The following is a 19,386-nucleotide window of genomic DNA, read 5'->3' as shown; positions in this document are numbered from 1 at the left end:
CGGCGCTGCGCCGGAGCCGCCACTGACAACTAGAGTGATGCACGGGACTGAGATATAAACAGCCCCTCGAAAATCTTGGGACGAAATTACCCCTCACTAATGATAATTAAGTGCTAATCTCCCTTTTAATCTCAGCCACTGATTACCTTTAATCTTCGTGCAAGTTTTTTTAGCGGAGCACAGAAGCACATCCCAAATTGTAATCATCATATATACTTAGCGTAGGAATTATATTAAATTAAATGCTAAAAACTCTAATTAACATATGTAAATGCCACATGCATGATTTAAACCTTTTAAAAATTCGAATAGTCATATATAAGTAGCATATGAAAGATAGTAAATTAAATTGTGAAAAACTCTAATATATGAATGATAGTTTTAAAAATATATTAAATTTAATACTTTTAAAAATTCTCCAGTCAATTATAATTAGCATATGAATGATAGTAAATTAAATGTTAAAAACTCTAATTAACATATGAAATTGCCACTTGCGTGATTTAAAACTTTTAAAAATCCTCTACTCAATTATAATTAGCATATGAATGCTAGTAAATTAAATGTTAAAAACTCTAATTAACATACATATGAAATTGCCACCTGTGTGATTTAAAACTTTTAAAAATTGTAAGTATCACATATAACTAGCATATACATGATTTAAACTTGTTGAAACCTCTAATAATCGTGCGTAATTAACATATGCCATACATCAATTGATTTATATGGATAATCAATACATCCAAAATAGTTTACATCGTGTACACAATAATTACGGCATTACATCGGCGGTGACGGTTGACCGCACGTACTTTCTCCTCACTATTGTTCCCTCCTTGTGATCGCTGCGTGACTAAGGGGTGTCTTCATTTGATAGGAGGATGCTAGGGTCAATCGTCACCGTGAAAGGGGGTTGTCCATCCAACTGATCGTAATCCTCGTCAGTCTTGTCCTCAACTCCGACGATTTTTCTTTTGCCTGGGAGAACCACTTGACGCTTAGGCTCATCAGGCCCTCTGCCCTTCTTTCCTTTGCTAGACATGTCCTTCACGAAAAAGACTTGCGTTACATCATTGACAAGGACAAAAGGTTCGTCCGAGTATCCAACCTTGTTAAGGTCAACAGTTGTCATCCCACTGTCATCAATCATTACGCCTCCACCAGTCAACCTAACCCATTGGCACCGGAACAGAGGAACCTTGAGAGGACCATAGTCAAGTTCCCATATGTCCTCGATGGCACCGTAATACGTGGCAGTTGTTCCATCGTGTCCCATGGCATCGACATGAACAGCGCTGTTTTGGTTCGTGCTCTTCATGTCTTGGGCTCTCGTGTAGAATGTGTACCCATTGATCTCATATCCCTGGAATGTCGCGATCGACCCAGACGGTCCCCTCGCCAGGAAGGCAAGTTGTTGGTTGATCGACTCGTTACCCATGAGATGTTGTCGTAGCCACGCGGGGAAAGTATCAATGTGATGCCGTGTAATCCATGCATCGGACTTACCGATGTTCCTGGCGCGAACTAGAGCCAAGTGCTCCTCAATGTAAGGAGCTACCAATGAAGAGTGTTGCAGAACAGTGAAATGGGCTTTACGGAATAAATTGTTGTCTATCGTCATTATTGCTTTCCTTCCGAGAGTTCCCTTTCCCCGTAGTCTCCCTTCATGGCATGATTCAGGTACCCCGATTGGGCGAAGGTCTTCGATAAATTCTACGCAAAATTCGATGACCTCCTCTGTTCCATAACCCTTGGCGATGCTTGCCTCTGGACGAGCACGGTTACGAACATACTTCTTCAGAACGCCCATGTACCTCTCGAAAGGAAACATGTTGTGTAGGTACATAGGCCCGAGAATACGGATCTCTTTCACAAGGTGACAAAGCAGATGCGTCATTATATTGAAAAATGAAGGTGGAAATATCAACTCAAAACTGACGAGACATTGCACCACTTCATTCTGAAGGGCTTCTAATCTATCCGGATCGATGACCTTCTGCGAAATTGCGTTCATGAATGCACATAGCTTTGTTATTGTTGCCCGGACATTGTCTGGAAGGATACCCCTTATTACAACTGGTAGCAGTTGTGTCATCAACACGTGACAGTCATGAGACTTTAGGTTTGTGAACTTCTTCTCCTTCGTGCTTATTATTCGCTTGATATTCGTGGAGTATCCAGACGGTACCTTTATGCTCTCCAAGCATTCAAACATACTTTCCTTCTCTGCCTTGCTAAGAGTGTAGCTGGCTGGACTCAAGTAATGGCTTCCTTTCTCCTTTGGTTCCGGGTGAAGGTCGCCGCGTTGTTCCATATGCTTCAGATCATTACGTGCTTCCAGTGTATCTTTCGACTTTCCGTATACACCTAGGAAGCCAAGAAGGTTTACGCAAAGGTTCTTAGTGAGGTGCATCACGTCGATTGCGTGGCGTACGTCCAAGAATTCCCAATATGGTAACTCCCAAAATATAGAGTTTTTTTCCACATCGCCGCGTGACCATCTTCGCTCTCTATATGCTGGCTTCCAGGCCCCTTTCCGAACACTACTTTAAGATCTTTAACCATAGCAAACACTGTTTTCCCGCTGCGATGTTTAGGCTTCGTACGGTGGTCGGCCTTATGTTCGAAGTGCTTGCCTTTCTTCCGTACCGGGTGGTTTGCTGCAAGGAATCGACGATGACCCATGTATACAACCTTCCTATAGTGCTTAAGATACGTACTTTCTGTTTCATCCATACAGTGAGTGCAAGCCTTGTACCCCTTGTTGGACTGTCCGGATAGGTTGCTAAGTGCAGGCCAATCGTTGATGGTTACGAACAGCAGCGCTCATAGGTTAAACTCCTCCTGTTTGTCCTCGTCCCACACGGGGACACCTTCCTTCTTCCACAACTGTTTAAGATCTTCGACCAGTGGTCTTAGGTACACGTCGATGTCGTTACCAGGTTGCTTGGGGCCTTGAATAATAATCGGCATCATTATGTACTTCCTCTTCATGCATAGCTAGGGGGGAGGTTGTAGATACACATCGTAACGGGCCAAGTGCTATGGCCGCTGCTCATCTCTCCAAAAGGATTCATGCCATCCGTACTCAAACCAAACCGTATGTTTCGTGTGTCCTTTCCAAATTCTTTAAATTTTCTGTCGATGTTTCGCCACTGCGAACCATCGGCGGGGTGTCTCAGCATCCCGTCCTGTTGACGCTCTTCTGCGTGCCATCGCAACATTCTAGCATTCCCCTTGTTCCTGAACAAACGCCTTAGCCGTGGTATTATAGGGAAATACCACATCACCTTAGCAGGAATTCTCTTCTTTGTTAGCTGCCCGTCAACTTCTCCTGGATCGTCCCGTCTAATCTTGTATCGTAGTGCTTTGCAAACAGGGCATGCTTCTAGGTTCTCATACTCCTCACCGCGATATAGGATACAATCGTTCGGACATGCGTGAATCTTATGAACTTCCAGTCCTAACGGGCAGACTATCTTCTTAGCCTCGTACGTTGTCTTGGGCAATTTGTTTCCCCCCGGAAGAATGTTCTTGACGAGTTTCAATAAATCGCCAAATGCCTTGTCACTAACCCCATTTTTTGCCTTCCATTGCAACAACTCCAGAGTGGTATCCAACTTTTTGTGCCCCTGCTCGCAACCTAGGTACAACGAAGTTCTGTGGTCCTCCAACATCTTGTCCAATTTATGGGCCTCCTTTTCACTTTCGCAGTCCTCCCTGGCGTCCTGCAACATCTGACCAAGATCATCCGCAACGTCGTTACCATCAGCAGCTATTTCCTCCTCGCCCGTTTGATTTCCTTCAAATCCAACATACTGAGCAAAGTCCGGAATATTGTCGTCTTCCACTTCATCTTCTTCCATTTCAACACCTTGCTCTCCGTGGGATGTCCAACAATTATAGCTTGGCATGAACCCCGACTCAAACAAGTGGAAATGAATAGTCCTGGATGCAGAATACTCCTTCTGATTCTTACACTTATTGCATGGACAACAAATAAAACCCCTTTGCCTGTTAGCTTCGGCCACTCTCAAAAAATAGTGCACGCCGTCAATAAACTCTTTGGACCGCCGGTCAGCGTACATCCATTGCCGATCCATCTACATGAGTCAAAAAAACCGTACACAAATAATTATTCTTACAATAATGACAGTCATACAATAATTATAAGATATCTTTATTCATACAAAAATCATAAAATATTACACCAAATAATTCTTAAAAACTATTTGTAAAGTTTTAAACTAATTTTAATGTGTTTTACTTCTTTTAATTTTCATTTTAGTTTGTTTTCTATTATTTAAGATTAACTTTCACTAGAGTTTTCCTTCTCAACTATTTTATAAAACCTTGTTTAGCAAATGAACTAAATTTCTATATATTCTTTCTTCCCCACACACATTTTCTCTCATCAACTTACAACTAAATTTTGGAGACAAAAAAAAGTGTGCAAAACATAGGTGCAAATGTAGTATGACAAAAAAAAACATTGGAGGATGAAGTTGCAAACCTTTTAGGCACCTCCGATTTGTATGTAATCACCAAAATAAATTCAATAGAAATTTTGGCATGACCTCCCCTCTTTTTTGAAGAAATTTTGAAGCTTGCTCGGGCAGCTGGAGGAGGAAGAAGACATATATATAGGGGTGGGACTTTAGTCCCGGTTGGTAGCACCAACCGGGGCTAAAGATCACCGGGATCTTTAGTCCCGGTTGGTATTAGTTACGATCTTTAGTCCCGGTTGGTGTTACCAACCGGGACTAAAGATCCCGGGGGGGCCTGACAGGCCCTGACAGCATTCGAACCGGGACTAAAGATGATCTTTAGTCCCGGTTGGTAACACAAACCGGGACTAAAGATCAAATATGCCCGCTACCCTTTTGAACCGGGACTAAAGATCATTTTTAGCCCCGGTTTTTGTTGCATCCGGGACTATTGTGGAAATCGGCCGACCGACGAAAGATGGTTTCTCCACCAGTGATAGTTCAAAATTTCCAACTGAAATTTCTGGCCTATATAGAATTCCTACAAAATTGTTTGGTCGAACCTTTTCGATTTCTTTATGAATTTGGCAAAATATGAACATTTTTATTTATAAAATCAAATTATTTTGGAACCACACTATTTTTCCTGGATCTGCCAGGCTCGTACCACTACACTGGACAGGGTCACCTGTGACGGGCCCAAACCCTCACCTTTGACGGCTTTGGATTTGGTCAGTGATCAGTGGTCACTGGTGAGTCCAGTCACCTTTGACGGGTGGAGGACCGTCACTAATGACAGTCACCTCTGACGGGCTAGAACTCTACGGCCCGTCAGAGGTAAGTGTCTGTGCTAATCCATGCCATTTTGCAACCCGTCACAGATGACTCACCTGTGACGGCTTGGAGAGTAAAAACCGTCACAGGTGTGTCACTTGTGACGGCATGTATGTGCAAAGCCGTCACTGGTATGGTGAGGAGGTACATCTAGAAAAAAAATAATTTCTAAATATTGGCTAGCCCTAGGATTTGCTAGCCAATATTTAGAAATTATATATCAGCAGCAGCACAAAATATATCCATCACAAATTAGCCAAAATATAACCTAAATTTCTCATCAACAATATATCCATCAACCTAATTTGCATAACAAAATTTCCCTGCATTTCCAAATATATCACATATATTCCCAAATTCCAAATCTATCACCCATGACAGTAAGGGACAAATCCATCACATACATGCACAAATCCATCACACATTCACAAAATCCATCACACACATGAGCAAATTTTTCTAAGGGGAGGAGGGAAGAAGGGGGAGAGGGGTGTACTTCTGCGTCGGGCCATCCTCCTCTCCTCCACATCCGCCTTGCCGCCGCGCACCGCTGCCCCTCTTCACCTCGCCGCCGCACCGTGCCACTGTCACTGCAAGAATCACCGGATCTAGAAATTAGAGAAGGGTGAGGAGAGGAGAAAGAAGGGGGAGGAGGATGGGGATGGATGCGGCGCCGCCAGATCCGGTGGTTGGGGCTGGGATCCGCCCATGAGCTCCAGATCCCGCCGGCGCCTGCAATCTCCCGGCGAAGGTTGGCCCTCGAGAAGAACGGCTCGCGGTGGAGAAGCTAGCCTCCACCTTGCCTCCTTCGGCCCTTCCCTCGCGCCGCGCCACTGCCGGGCTGCCGCCCCTACGCCTCCCCTCCAGCCCCTGCCGGATCTGGAGGAGGGGAGGGCGCCACCGCCACCGGGCCGCCGCGCATCCCCTCCCACCACTGCCAGGCCGCCGCGCCTCCCCTCCCGCCATTGCCAGACCGCTGCCCCTGCACCTCCCTCCTGCTCCTGCCGGATCTGGAGGAGGGGAGGGCGTCGCCGCCCCTGTCGGACCGGCGCCGCCACCGCGCCTCCCCTGCCGCCCAGCTACAGAACAATCGAGAGGGAGAGGGAGAGGGAGAGGGAGAGCGAGTGGAGAGGGAGAGAAGAATCGAGAGAAGTGGAGAACCGGTCTTATCTCCTCTAGGTGTGGGCCCCGTTGGGAGAAAATCGAGAGAAGTAGTGGAGAAGCCGGCCTTACCTCACCTTTGACGGCCATCCGGGTTGCGATCCGTCACAGGTGACTAGTCACCTGTGATGGGTTGAAAATGAAACCCGTCATAGGTGAGGTTTACACCACCTTCGACGGTTTCCACTTCCGGCCCGTCACAGATGACTAGTTACCTGTGACGGGCCGCGGCCGGATGGCTCACCGATGATGGTATCCCGTAGGACCCGTCAAAGGTGACCTTCATCAGTGACCGTTTTCTTTGCCCGTCAGAGATATGCCGTCAGAGGTGTGAGGATCTGGCGTAGTGTACGGTGCTTCGTAAAATCATCAAACCATGCACATGGCGAGGAAGAACACTCGGCTTCTCGGTGCGAGCCAGACGATAAGCGGACTCATAGATCAATCGAGCTACTCTATGCATCATGCGAAAGTGTTACGTGTCACGTGTCTACCAGGTTTCGTCCGTTCTGAAGATTTTCATAATCGAACTCTCATCTTGATCTTGTCGCAAATTGCGAAGAATTGAAGTCCAACTTGCATGCCAAGTTACTTGCATACACATTATACTCCTACGAATCGTATTCGAATTCGGATTCGCGAATTCATCATGTACATATATTCACAGTACTACACTAAACTAAAACCCAAACGATTAATGCGAGCGTACGTCTCAATAACCATCATGGAAATGAACGAGACGCGACGTCGGCGGCGGCGGCCGTCGATCTGATCAGCGAGCTCAACGACGACGTGCTCCTGCGCATCCTCGGCCTGCTGCCGTCGGCGAGAGACGTGGCGCGCACCGCCGTGCTGTCGAAGCGGTGGCGCCACCTCTGCGGCATCGCGCCATGCCTCCGCTTCGACGTCTCCTCCTCCGCACGTTGCCACGACGCCGCCCGGCGCCTCATCGCCGGCGTGGACGCCTGCCTCGCGCGGCGGCGCGGCGGCGGCGCCGCCAACGCCGCCGACGTCGACGTGCTCGAGATCTCCCTGGTGTACACCGACACCTCGGAATCCAAGCACGGCACCTTCAAGCGGGTGCCCGTGGGGAAGAGGTTCTACTTCCACGACCACCGCCACGAGGCTGACGTCACGCCGTCGCTCGTCGACTCGTGGCTCCGCTTCGCCGAGCGCCACGTGAAGGGCAGCTTCGTCCTCGAGGTCCCGTTGAACGCTGCCGCCGCGGCTGCGCTGGATCGAGCGGAGGAAACGTCGACGGCGGAGCAGGACTATCAAGAAGAGGAGTCACCGGCGCCGGAGCTGGAAGAGGAGGAGGTTGTCGAGTTGCCAGCCACGTCGAGAGCGGAGGCCATGAGCATTACCCTCGGTGGCGCCAACACCGCCGTCCCGATCGCCGGCGCCGGAGCCTTCCACGCGCTCACCGACTTCACCCTCTGCCGCGCCAAGATCAACGCATACGATGACGGCGACCTCCGCCTCGGCCACCTCCTCTCGTCGCCGTGCTGCCCGCGGCTGCGGAGGCTGGAGCTCCGGCACGTCGCCGGCCTCATCAGGCTCCACCTCGACGCCGCCGACGCGCTCGAGGAGCTCCGGCTGGTGTACCTCCCCGACCTGCTCCGGCTCCACGTCGACGCGCCAGGCCTCCGGCTGCTCCGTGTCGGCCACTGCGACAACCTGCCGTGCTCCGGCGACCCCGCCCCGGTGAGGGTCTCGGCGCCGAGGCTGGAGGCGCTGGCGTGGGACCGCCTAGAGTGCATAGCCTGCAGGGAGGTCATCGCGACGGCGACCGTCCGGCACCTCAAGAAGATTTACCTCTTCTCGCACGGCGGCGACGACGACGAGACCAACGTCGCCGCCGTCCGCCTCCTCAAGAGCTGCACGGCGGTGGATCATCTCGAGCTGAGATTAACACTCCGCGTCGTATGTCATCTCTACTTGATCTCTCTCTTGATATGTTTTTGTTATGAAGAATTATACAGTACTACTCCCTCCATTCCAGAATGTTTGACGCCGTTGATTTTTTTAAAATGTTTGACTATTCTCTTATTTAAAAAATTTAAGTAATTATTAATTCTTTTCCTATCATTTGATTTATTGTTAAATATACTTTTATATATACATATAATTTTACACATTTCATAAATTTTTTTGAATAAGACGAACGGTTAAACATATTTAAAAAATTCAACGGCGTCAAATATTTAGGGAAGGAGGGAGTACTTGTTAACGGCTACAATAATTTACAGTGAATTTAAATACAACTTTATTAATTGTTGCTCAAAACTTATAATTTTAAAATAAATGCACGCCAATATACGACATATGAGACTAGCATATAGGAAACTTTAATACTGCGAATCACCCATACTCAACGTTCTACTTTCAACTAGGTAACTTACCTTTATACCATTTTAAATTTGACCACTCTTCACATCCAATACATCATATATTATATGGTCTACTTATCTTCAAGAGTTCATCGGTATGCAAGAAATTGGTTTAATTGAAGCCACATTGATGTACCTGAAAAGAGAAGCATGATATGAGTAGTCCAAAGTGTAATAATAATAATATCACATACTACATCCGTTTTAAGTTATAAGACGTTTTAACTTTAGTCAAAGTCAAATTGCTTTAAGTTTGACTAAGCTTGTAGGAAAAAATAGTAATATTTCCAACCCAAGATAAATTTATTATAAAAATATATTCAATTATTGATTTGATGAAACTAATTTAGTATTATAAATATTACTATATTTATCTACAAACTTAGTCAAACTTAAAACAATTTGACTTTGACAAAAGTCACTTGAAACGGAGAGAGTAGTTCAAAGTGAAAACATTTGTTAAAATATGATACAAAGTGAAACTTTGGTAATAAAATATGGCCCAAATACAATTTACTTTTTTCATCATTAAATCTTGCTGAGAAACATGTAACTTTATTTATCGAGTAATGCTAGCATGCAACATGGATCTTTGTGTGTCTCAATTTGTAGACACCATGAAGGATATTAGCAAAATTGATGTTTGATATATATTTTTTCAATTATATATGTAATTCTCACATAAAATTACAGGAATCGTCGGAGGACACCATGAAGGAAATACCATATCTCCCCAGTCACCAACTTGAGGTTAGATGTGAACACATGGTGGAAGGGGCATACCATAGGTGCAACCCTAGCCAGAATCATTGCAAAGTGTAACAACATCAAATACCTCTCCATTCGTGTCAGTGGCTTGGTAAGCATGATCACTTATCATGTTTAATTTATATTCATCACTTTATTTAATTAAGATATATGGTTTCTTTGATCCATTGTACTAACTAGAGATAAGTACACATGGTTCCTCGGCCGTATGCATGGTTCTAATTTACAGTATTTCATTGATATTTAAATATACGACACTATTGGTTTCATTGAGTTAAACTTTCAAAACTTTAATATTAATTAGTCGTAAACATAAAAATCATATGGATTTTTTTTCTTTATAAGCACTTTTACAAATATTATAATTTTTAGCTTTATAGTATTATTATATTTTAATAAAACATAGTGGTCAATGTTACATATAAAAAACGAATTAAGTAACAATGTCATATATTTAAATACAATGATCGTTTAACCGAGGATTACATATTATTATTGAGAATCGAAATACCAAGATGGTAAATATTACAATAGTATAGAAAAGAAACTCTTAACTGTTCTACGCCAATTTAAAAGGATACTATTGATTAATAAATCCTAAACTTGACATAATGTCTTTTATTCTATAATTGCAGTTCAAAGTATGTTCAGATCCTCAGTGTAATTGCAGTCAGCCAGAGGGCTGGGAGGACCAAAAGATACAACTAGAGCATCTAAAAAAGGTAGAGTTCAAAGGGTTTATACCGTGCGATGATCGGAAAAGCCTCTTGCGACTATTGCTAAAGAACGTACCGGTTCTTGAGAAGATAAACGTGAAGCTCAACAACACATACATTCTCCAAAGCACAGAAGAATTTAGGGAAAACATAAATTTTGATGTGCCTGGTTATCAAGGGTTCTGGACACCATATGAACGGAAGTACCTTGAGTGTGGCATATTCGATGGTGCCACAAAATATGAGTGGACCTGATAGACAAATTAAAGGAGGAAATATGATCGATCGTTTTTATTAATATGATGATTATTATGCTTGAGAAGTGTGATTGTTCCGATGTTTTTTTTAGTATATCCTGCGAGTACCAGCGATAGGGCACTACTATTTTTGTTATTGGAGTTTGGGTACAAATATTTTCGTCGTCATTCTGTACAGAATTTTTTCCTTTCATCCTTAATTATGTTTATATTTCCGACCAGTACTTGGGTCGTCCACTGCAAATCATCGGTTTCTTGCTACCGCAATGGAGACCGTAGGTACGTAAATCTCTAAAGTGTACCAGCGCCCGGTTCTTTTTGAAGCAGGACTATCGTGGAACCGAGACTATTGTGGAAATCGCCTAACCCACTAAAGATCACTTCTCCAGTAGTAAGCGTACCATCAGGCAAAATCTAGCTAGTAGCCGGGATAAAAAAATTGAATGAATTAAACTGAATCAATTTTTAGCAGTTTGAACAAACTTACCTCAACCAATTTGAAGAAATCTGTATGGATATGTTTTTTCCTCAAAACACAATACATACACACACATGTACTGCTGCATATAAACGCGCGCACACTTACCCTACACATCATACACCCTACCATTAGGCTGTGGAAGCGTTCCACAGCTATGGTTGAGAACAATTAAATCTCTCATGCACGTAAAACAGAGTGATCTATTAGTACATGATTAATTAAGTATTAGCTAATTTTTTTGAAAAATAGATCAAAATAATTTTTTAAAGCAACTTTCGCATATAATTTTTTTTAAAAAAACGCACCGTTTAGTAGTTTGAAAAGCGTGCGCACGAAAAACGAGATGAGTGAGTTGGGAAACTCGATAAAGTGCCGAACTCAGCCTTATAAGTAGCTCCGAACATTTTGCTGATATATTGAGATTGACAACAATGTCTTCCACTCTCTCTCTCTCTCTCACTATGCCTACATACAAATTTTCAGCGGTTTTTTGGGGAAAAAGAATAACTATATCCCTTTTGGTTTGGAGCCTTACTACGATGCTCCCTATTGATAGGAGAAAGCAATCTTAACCGTTTATATTATTTGATCGAACGGTTCAAATCTATTTATACTACCATGCTAATTAGCGGTAGTAGAAACGTGGAGGGGTATTATTTTTTAAAAAAAAATGTGCGAAGGGTATAATCGTCATTTAGCAATGACTAAACATTTGTTCTTTCTTTTTTTGGCTTTTGCAATGGAATATGAATGATGCTAACGTAATGGATAACCACATATCGATCCAGAGACAGGGAAAGGAACATAAATAACAAAGTTATATCTAATCATTGCATTAGTAGATTATTGATTTACCCTTAATAACAAACAGTTCAGATCATTCTTACTGATAGTATAATACTACCAGTAGAGAATATTGAAGTATCGCTCTTTGGTTTGAGATTAGTGTAACATAATTTTGATATGTACGATTTTTTTTTCTAAGGAGAGTCAAACCCGGACCTTCTGAACATAGAACACGCTGCGATGAACTGCTATTGTTAATGCTGTTGAAGATGAAAAAGGGGTTTAGCGGGAGCCGACGAGTTCGGTGCGGAAGACCAGACCAGAACGAGCCCCTCAAGAAGCGACGTCGTGATGTGCACCACGGCCGGCCACCAATATATTTGGAGAACGCGATGGTGTACCTTGTCAACGGGGAACATAGATGGGAAAATTGACAGGGGACTGCACAAAGCAAATTATCTTATAAGTCAGAAATCCTCTTAAAAGAAAGAGGTGTGCCTAGGGATGTCAACGGGGCTGCGCCTGCTGGGTTTTGCCACCCGTCCCGCCCCCATAGCAAAAGAATCATCCCATCAATATCCCCATCCCCGCACACGGGGGAGGGTTTCTCCCCATCCCCGCCCATGTGTGGGTATGGGGCACCCGACGGGTGCAATACTCTTTCCGGTGCCCACACCCGACAGTGACATCTCACAAATTAGGGGAACAAGAAGCATAGAGTCCAATTTTGGGAGAGAATAGAAAACCATTCAGAAGAAAGAACACATTTGAAATAAAATGTAAACATCCACAGACGATCCATCTTTCTCTTTACATGAAGACACACATGCATGTACAGAACCATTTGATTCATTCCCAACAGAGAGCTATAGAAGCATAGAATCCAGAGAAATACAAGGAGAGACAAGTGAATGCTATGTGCCATGGAGGCTGTTGCTTTGTTGCACAGGACAAGCACGACTAGCAGGTGATGGCATTGGCGTGTTATGAGCCGACCTCGCTGCTGGCGTGACGCAGGGCCGTCCCGTCAAATTCGGGGGCCCTGTGCAAAGTTGAAGGATAAAAACTTAAATTATGAAAATAATTTATACTCCGTAATATATTTCATAGCAATCTAGACTGGCCTGAAATGATAATCTTAAATTAGGGATTACCGGATTAGAAATTACCAGAAAGAATTAGATAGGGGCACGGCAGGCGTCAGGCGGTATGACCGCACGAGAGAAAGAGGTGAGGTGTCGTTTACTCCTCTCATTCGTTGCGATTGGCGATTGGCGAGGTCCATAATGGGAGGCGATTCAAGATTGTGAACCGGCACAACTATGCGAACCGGCAAAGGCGTAATCGAAGCCGAAACGACAAGAAAAATAACAGATTTTCGGAACTAGCTGGGCTACCAATTTACTTATTGAGTTGTATATCTAGTGTTGAAGTTTTGGGCCTAGGGGGCCCTGTGCGGGCACGCTGGCCGAACGCCCCTAGGGATGGCCCTGGCGTGACGATGCTTGGAGCCTTGGATGCGGCAACGGTTGCTCTGCTTGAAGCCTTGGATCAGTTAGATGTAGCGACGGCGATGCGATACTTCCGCTACTTGGAGAGGCGTGGCGCTGGTGGTACTTTGAGGCAGCAAGTCGGCAACGTCGTGGATTTCCGTTGGTGTGGCGTGGAGGAGGGAACGAGGCGGCAGGATGAAAGGACCGTGTATTTGGAATTTTGGATCTGAGAGGAGGGGAAGAATGAAGTACGTTGCTAGGGTTTCACTAGTGTGTGTGTCTGTGTATATGGACCTCCAAAATGGATATCTAACTAGCCTTTTAATTTCTACCTGGGCTACGGCTTTAAGGGATATGCACGTGACCCTAATAATTCTTGGCCCATAGGGATTCGGGGCTGGGGGCATGTTGAACGTCCCCGCCCCTGGCCCACCCGACGAGTGCCCCATTTGGCCGACATATGCTCCTATTTGTAACCCCTAATAAAGTTTTTCCCACCGAGGTTCGGGTCCCCAATGCCATCCCTAGGTGCGCGCGCTGTTCTCAGGAACATGCACACAGGTGATGATCGTTTGAGGAGGCTGAAGGGAAGGGAGGCATTGGAGCTGTGCTCAGGGAAAGTTCTGGTACAGTGGTGTTCGTTGCTTGTGGCCATATTAACCGATGCAGGTCTGTCTTGGAAGCAGAGTTGCTTGCTTGTAGAGAAGGGATTTCCCTTGCCCTCCAATGTACTACCTCCATCTCAGATTATAAGACTTTCTAGCATTGATTAACATCTATATGAATGTAGACAATGCTAGAAAGTCTTATAGCCTGAAATGGAGGAAGTACCTTGCTGCCGATTGTGGTCAAGTCTGACTGTCCAGAAGCAATCCAGTTGATCAAGACAGTGGATAAGGTGCTGGCTGCAGAAGCATTCATAGTCAAAGAGGTGAGAGACCTGATGGCTGGAACAAGGGTGATTCTTCTTGATAAAGTGCGTAGGGCTCAGAATAGTATAAGTCATTTCTTAGCAAATACTTTAGCAGGCTTCTGGCCGCACGGTTCTTGTAATTTTATCTCACATTTGCTGTGTGAGAGCTCCTATTCTGAGTAATATATCCTTGTTTCCCCGGAAAAAAAAAAGGAAGGACGTCTCCGACGCCGGCAGCAGCGAGCAGAGGGTGCATGACAGTTGCTCGACAAATGTTCCAGTCGTTGTGGCAGCGGCAACCGTGCGCCGTTCATGTCGCGTTCCAGGCAGCTGGTTCGGCATGGCTCCCGCGATAACGGGGTAATTAACAGCATGGAATTGTTCCGATGAAACTTAAAAAAGCTAAATATATGGATGCTTGTATAATCTTTTGCAACAAAAAAAATGTTTCTGCAGAAGCAGCTTATGAGAAGGAATTATATAAGTATAAGTAACAGGAGGAGGCTTTTAATCTGAAGGAGAGGTGAACAAGGTTAAGTCTAGGGAAAATTATGTAAAAGTAACACACTTGTGGCATTTGAGAGATTTTGTTTACTATTTTGGCATTGCTCTCAGTTTGTCAAGGTTGAGATGCATGACTATAGATGGTACGTTGCTACATGCTACTACTTCTGTCCTAAAATATAAAAACTAAGATTGGATGGGACGTTTCTTAGTATAATATATCTGAACAGTCTCCCTGTCCAGATACATTGTACTTAGAAAAAAAGTAGCATCCGATATAAGGTTCAACGGATGTAATACTATGTTCTTTTTTTCACTTCTGTGCACTGTGAGCTTGGTGTGGCATAGGAATAAGTGTTTCATTTTTTAAGATTGGAATAAGTGGTGACAGCACATTATTACCAACTTTTTTTTTTTGCGAAATGGGCCAAATTAACAAATCGGGCCCAACCCAAAGCCCAAAAACTCTCTCTTCCTCATCACTGCACAGGGTTGGCAAAGGCATTCTTCATTCCCCTTCTGCTTCTTCCACTCGACTTCTCGAGGGGGTGGAGGCAAGAGCGCGAGACGCGAGGAGAGGGTTAGGGTTTTAGCCAGCCTCGGCGAGAAGCGGAGTGAGGGAGGCGGCGGTGGTCGCGCGCGCCTGTCTCCTCTTCCGCCGTCGTCTCGGCCGTCTCCGCCCTGCTCCTTTTTTTTTTTTTTGTTTTCCCCTTCCGGTCGTTGTGGCGAAAAGGCGCCGCTCTTTTTCTTGATTCCGGTGTCAGATCTCAAGGTAACCTACCCAAGCTAAGGAATTCCTTCTCCTGATTCTAGTAGGTGAAATTTTGTTTGTTTTGTAACAATGCATTTTGTTGATTGTGATGGTTGACGGCGGGTGACCTAGGTGAACTCGGTTCTTGATTTCTAGTGATTTTTTCTCTCTCACCAATTTCGTAGACTTAAAACCTATGCGATTGAACTCCTGAGTTTGTGGGGTCTGCTGGACCATACTAGTTATTAAATGTAGCTTGTCAATGGTTAGTGGACCTTACCTGTAGCCGTTGCTGTGATTTTGGTGTGATTAGTTCAGTAGGTACTATCATGTAGGTTTGTATTTTCTAATTCAGTGATAACTGGCTCTGCAATTGCCTGAACTTCTGTGTTAATTCGGCTATGTATTGTTCATTGAGTTGAATGGGGACGAGGGGCGGTACTTGTCTGGACTTGCTTCACCTAATAACTAGAAGTTAACAGAAGATTCTTGAAGGGTCGTTTCGATAGTTTATTTGGGAGGGACCGTATGGTTCTAATCTGTTGATGGAAAGATCCAATGGTATGTTTTCAATCAAACGCTGTATCTACGGCTATATTTTTTCCATTGACGTGGCTCATCCTGGTGGCAAAAAAGATTAGTTTTTTTTCACTACTTTAGATAGATGTGGTAAACTTATACTTCAACTCCTGAATTATGTTGGAGCGCAGAGTTTATTCTTGTGATCAGAGGAGTCAGTGGACTTTCAGTCGTTTTGTGTTGGAGTGATTTGTTGTTGTTAGTTGGGTACTGTTGTCTTCCAAACATGCCAGTTTAGCAAATTCAGACACCGTTGTAACTATCTTGTAGCTTTGTCGTCTCATCAACTGCAGACATGTGTGCTGTAATTTCTTATAGATTACTTGTTTGATGTAGAAAAATAAATAGGCTGCCAACCTTGTCTTGTTTTGAAGGGTAATACATGGGTGTTTAACAGAAAAGGGTTCAGAAGTTCATCTTTATATATACATGCTCCTTTGATGATTTTCTCTACTGTAATTTGATCACCTTCATCTGTATCTTTCTTGTCTTATTAATTTCACATCACCAGTTCACCAATCTGATACCTGCTGAACCTGGTGATAGTTCAGCTTGTTCATACGTACTTCACAATGGAGGGTCTTCCGGATGCACTTATTGGAGAGATCGTCAAGAGGATTGAAAGTACCAGTGATCTGAGTTCTCTTTCCCTTGTGTCAAAGCGTCTCTACAAAATTGAGGCAGAGCACAGACATTCAATCCGCATAGGCCATAACCTTCCTCCAGCAACAGATGCCATAATATCACTGTGTTCACGATTTCACAACTTGTTTAATGTTGATATCAATTACTCTGGTTGGACGCAGGGCCATGGGAACCAGTTGGACAACCATGGTCTCCATATTCTTTCATCATACTGCCTCTCGTTGAGTGATATCACCTTAAGCTTTTGCTCATACATTGATGACACTGGTCTCGGTTATCTAGCATTTTGCAAGAAATTGATGACCCTCAGGCTGAACTCTGCAAAAAGAATAACATCAAGTGGGCTTCTTGCTGTGGCTGTTGGTTGCAAGAATCTATCAGCTATCCACCTCATCAATTGCAATAAAATCAGTGGGACCTTTGAATGGCTGAAGTACCTTGGCAGTGATGGATCACTGGAAGAACTTGTAGTAAAGAACTGTGAACGAATCAGCCAGTTCAGCCTCCTATTGTTTGGTCCAGGATGGATGAAGCTCTAGAAGTTTGTGTTTGAGGTCAACAATCTTTACAACATATTTAAACCTCATGATCCCTCGTATGTGTCGAATTACCAGTATTGCTATGAATTCTGCTGTGAGAGTCTGAAGGAGTTGAGTTTGAGACGGATTGTAACTGTAGAAGAAATAGGACTTCGTTCTCTCCTTGGAAAATGCAAATCATTAGAGAAACTTTGCCTTCATTTTATTCTTGGTCTAACTGACAGTGACATGATTACACTCGCTCAGAACTGCAGCAACCTTAGAAGTATCTCACTTCAGCTTGAGCCTCTCTTCTGTGAAGGACCTGAAGGTAGAGTTTTCAGGACACCATTGACCGATGAAAGCCTCAAGGCTCTAGCCCTCGGGTGCCGTATGCTTCAGGTTGTTGAGCTCACAATGTTTGCTTGTGAGCCTGCTTATCCAGAAATAGGTTTCAGTCAAGAAGGCCTTGTGATTCTTTTTCAGTCTTGCCCAATCCTTGATCTTGTGCTATGTGGCGCCAATATCTTTGATGACGAGGGGATGAAGGCCCTCTCATCTGCACAATTCCTGCAGACGCTTGAGCTTATGGATTGCATACATATAACTGATGCTGGGATGCGCTTGCTTGCAGATAGCCCATCTTTGGTTAACCTCACATTGCGTCAGTGTAATGGCTTTTCTGATGTTGGAGTTGGTGCGGTCGTATGTGCACGCAAATTGGATTCTCTGGTTGTTGAGGGTTATGGTAGGGTCTCTCGGAAAGCTGTGCTGGGTGCTGCCAAATCTGTTCGCTATGAACGAGATTACCCAGGCTATGGCCATCTAAGAAGATCAAGCTTGAGCATCCTGCAGGATTGAGTCCCCTCAAGATCTTCAGTTGTTTTTCGGGCCCCCTGTTGAAGTGGTTGAGTTGTTGCTAAGCGCACATCATTGACAGCTGCTGTTTTCATTTTCCATGTTTCTGAACCTGCTTTTGGTTGCTGTCTGTCGCTCCGTTATACTAGCTTGTAATGGTGAGCCTTGGATTTTTGTTAGGCATCTGATGTGTTTAAACCATGGTAATGGTCACCACTATGGTACACTGCAGCCAGTGATTTACTTCTGTGTGAATTCTGGAAGTATGTCATACATGCTACTTCGTAGTGACAAGTGGTCATGGATGCTCAGATTTTCAAGACTTTGGATGGTAATACGTGTATTTGTATTGGTAGACTGGTAGTCTGGAAAATTAGGTCACCCTTCCCAAGGTTCTTCACATATTTTCTTGGAAAAAGCTGTAGATCCAGTCCTAGGAGATGGGCATGTTTTCTCTAAGTTTGATGATCTGAACATTCCTGCATTTGAGGAGCAAGCAGATATTCATACGCTTACAACGAAAATTTGATCTGCACAATATCTGAACAAACTATAGCTCCAGTCCTAGAGATGAACATTTTCAATAATTTTGATCTGCACATGCCTGCCTTTGAGGAACAATAATTTTGATCTGTTTTGAACCCCAGAACCCATGTCCATTGAAGTGTAGTACCAAATATTATATTGTGTCTTGTACATATATATCCTTAACCTCACTACCAGGGTTTCTCAAACCGCTGGGGCCGGGGTTACTGCGCCCCGGCGGTATGCATGGTTACCGCGCGGTAACCGTGAAAAACCGTGTAAAATTTATTAAAAATTCAAATTATTTTTTAAATTTATTTGAATTTAAGGAGGTTACCGTAGTATTTATATTACCGTACCCCGCGGTAAGCCCGGTAACCGTACGGTTACCGGCGGTAAAGCAAACCCTGCTCACTACCACCTAATCTTCAGTAAAGATATTTTTTTAAAAAATGTAAATTTCACAAAACTTAAAGTATTATTGTTCAAATCTTATAAATTTTGGTAGGTGACCATAATAACTATGGTCATGATAGGGATCCACGTGTAGGTTTACGTGGCATGTCCGTGTAGATACCGCTGGTGACAAATCCTTCCAATTTTCGCTCGCGCAACCTGCTACCCATGAGAGAAGCTCGCATCGAAACAGCTAAAGTAGAGGTGATAGCCACCTCTAAAAGAGGTAATGCATACAACACATTGCCAATATCGTCACAA

At 44.1% G+C, this 19,386-nt stretch overlaps 1 protein-coding gene and 1 pseudogene across 1 annotated transcript; both read left to right on the top strand.

Moving 5' to 3' along the window:
- The first annotated feature begins 6,867 nt into the window (after positions 1-6,867).
- LOC136354707 (uncharacterized) lies at positions 6,868-10,614 on the top strand. The gene is made up of 4 exons (XM_066306240.1): positions 6,868-6,895; positions 7,225-8,408; positions 9,569-9,625; positions 10,279-10,614. Exons 1-4 carry the CDS (start codon positions 6,868-6,870, stop codon positions 10,612-10,614), a joined length of 1,605 nt encoding a protein of 534 aa, XP_066162337.1.
- Positions 10,615-15,430: 4,816 nt separating this feature from the next.
- Positions 15,431-18,467, top strand: LOC4352383 (F-box/LRR-repeat protein 14-like; annotated as a pseudogene).
- The last annotated feature ends 919 nt before the right edge of the window (positions 18,468-19,386 follow it).

The sequence above is a fragment of the Oryza sativa genome, chromosome 12 (genome assembly GCF_034140825.1).
Source record: "Oryza sativa Japonica Group chromosome 12, ASM3414082v1".
In the NCBI taxonomy this organism is placed as follows: Eukaryota; Viridiplantae; Streptophyta; class Magnoliopsida; order Poales; family Poaceae; genus Oryza; species Oryza sativa.
Note: the sequence above shows the minus strand (reverse complement) of the source record. Positions and strands in the feature narration are given on the sequence as shown.

Bases quoted from the DNA above. Each gene is read 5' to 3' on its own strand.
- LOC136354707 (XM_066306240.1), top strand. From the start codon at position 6,868: ATGGCGAGGAAGAACACTCGGCTTCTCG. The intron at 6,896-7,224 runs GTGCGAGCCAGA...GAAATGAACGAG, and splicing joins GAAGAACACTCGGCTTCTCG to ACGCGACGTCGGCGGCGGCG. The intron at 8,409-9,568 runs GTATGTCATCTC...ATAAAATTACAG, and splicing joins TGAGATTAACACTCCGCGTC to GAATCGTCGGAGGACACCAT.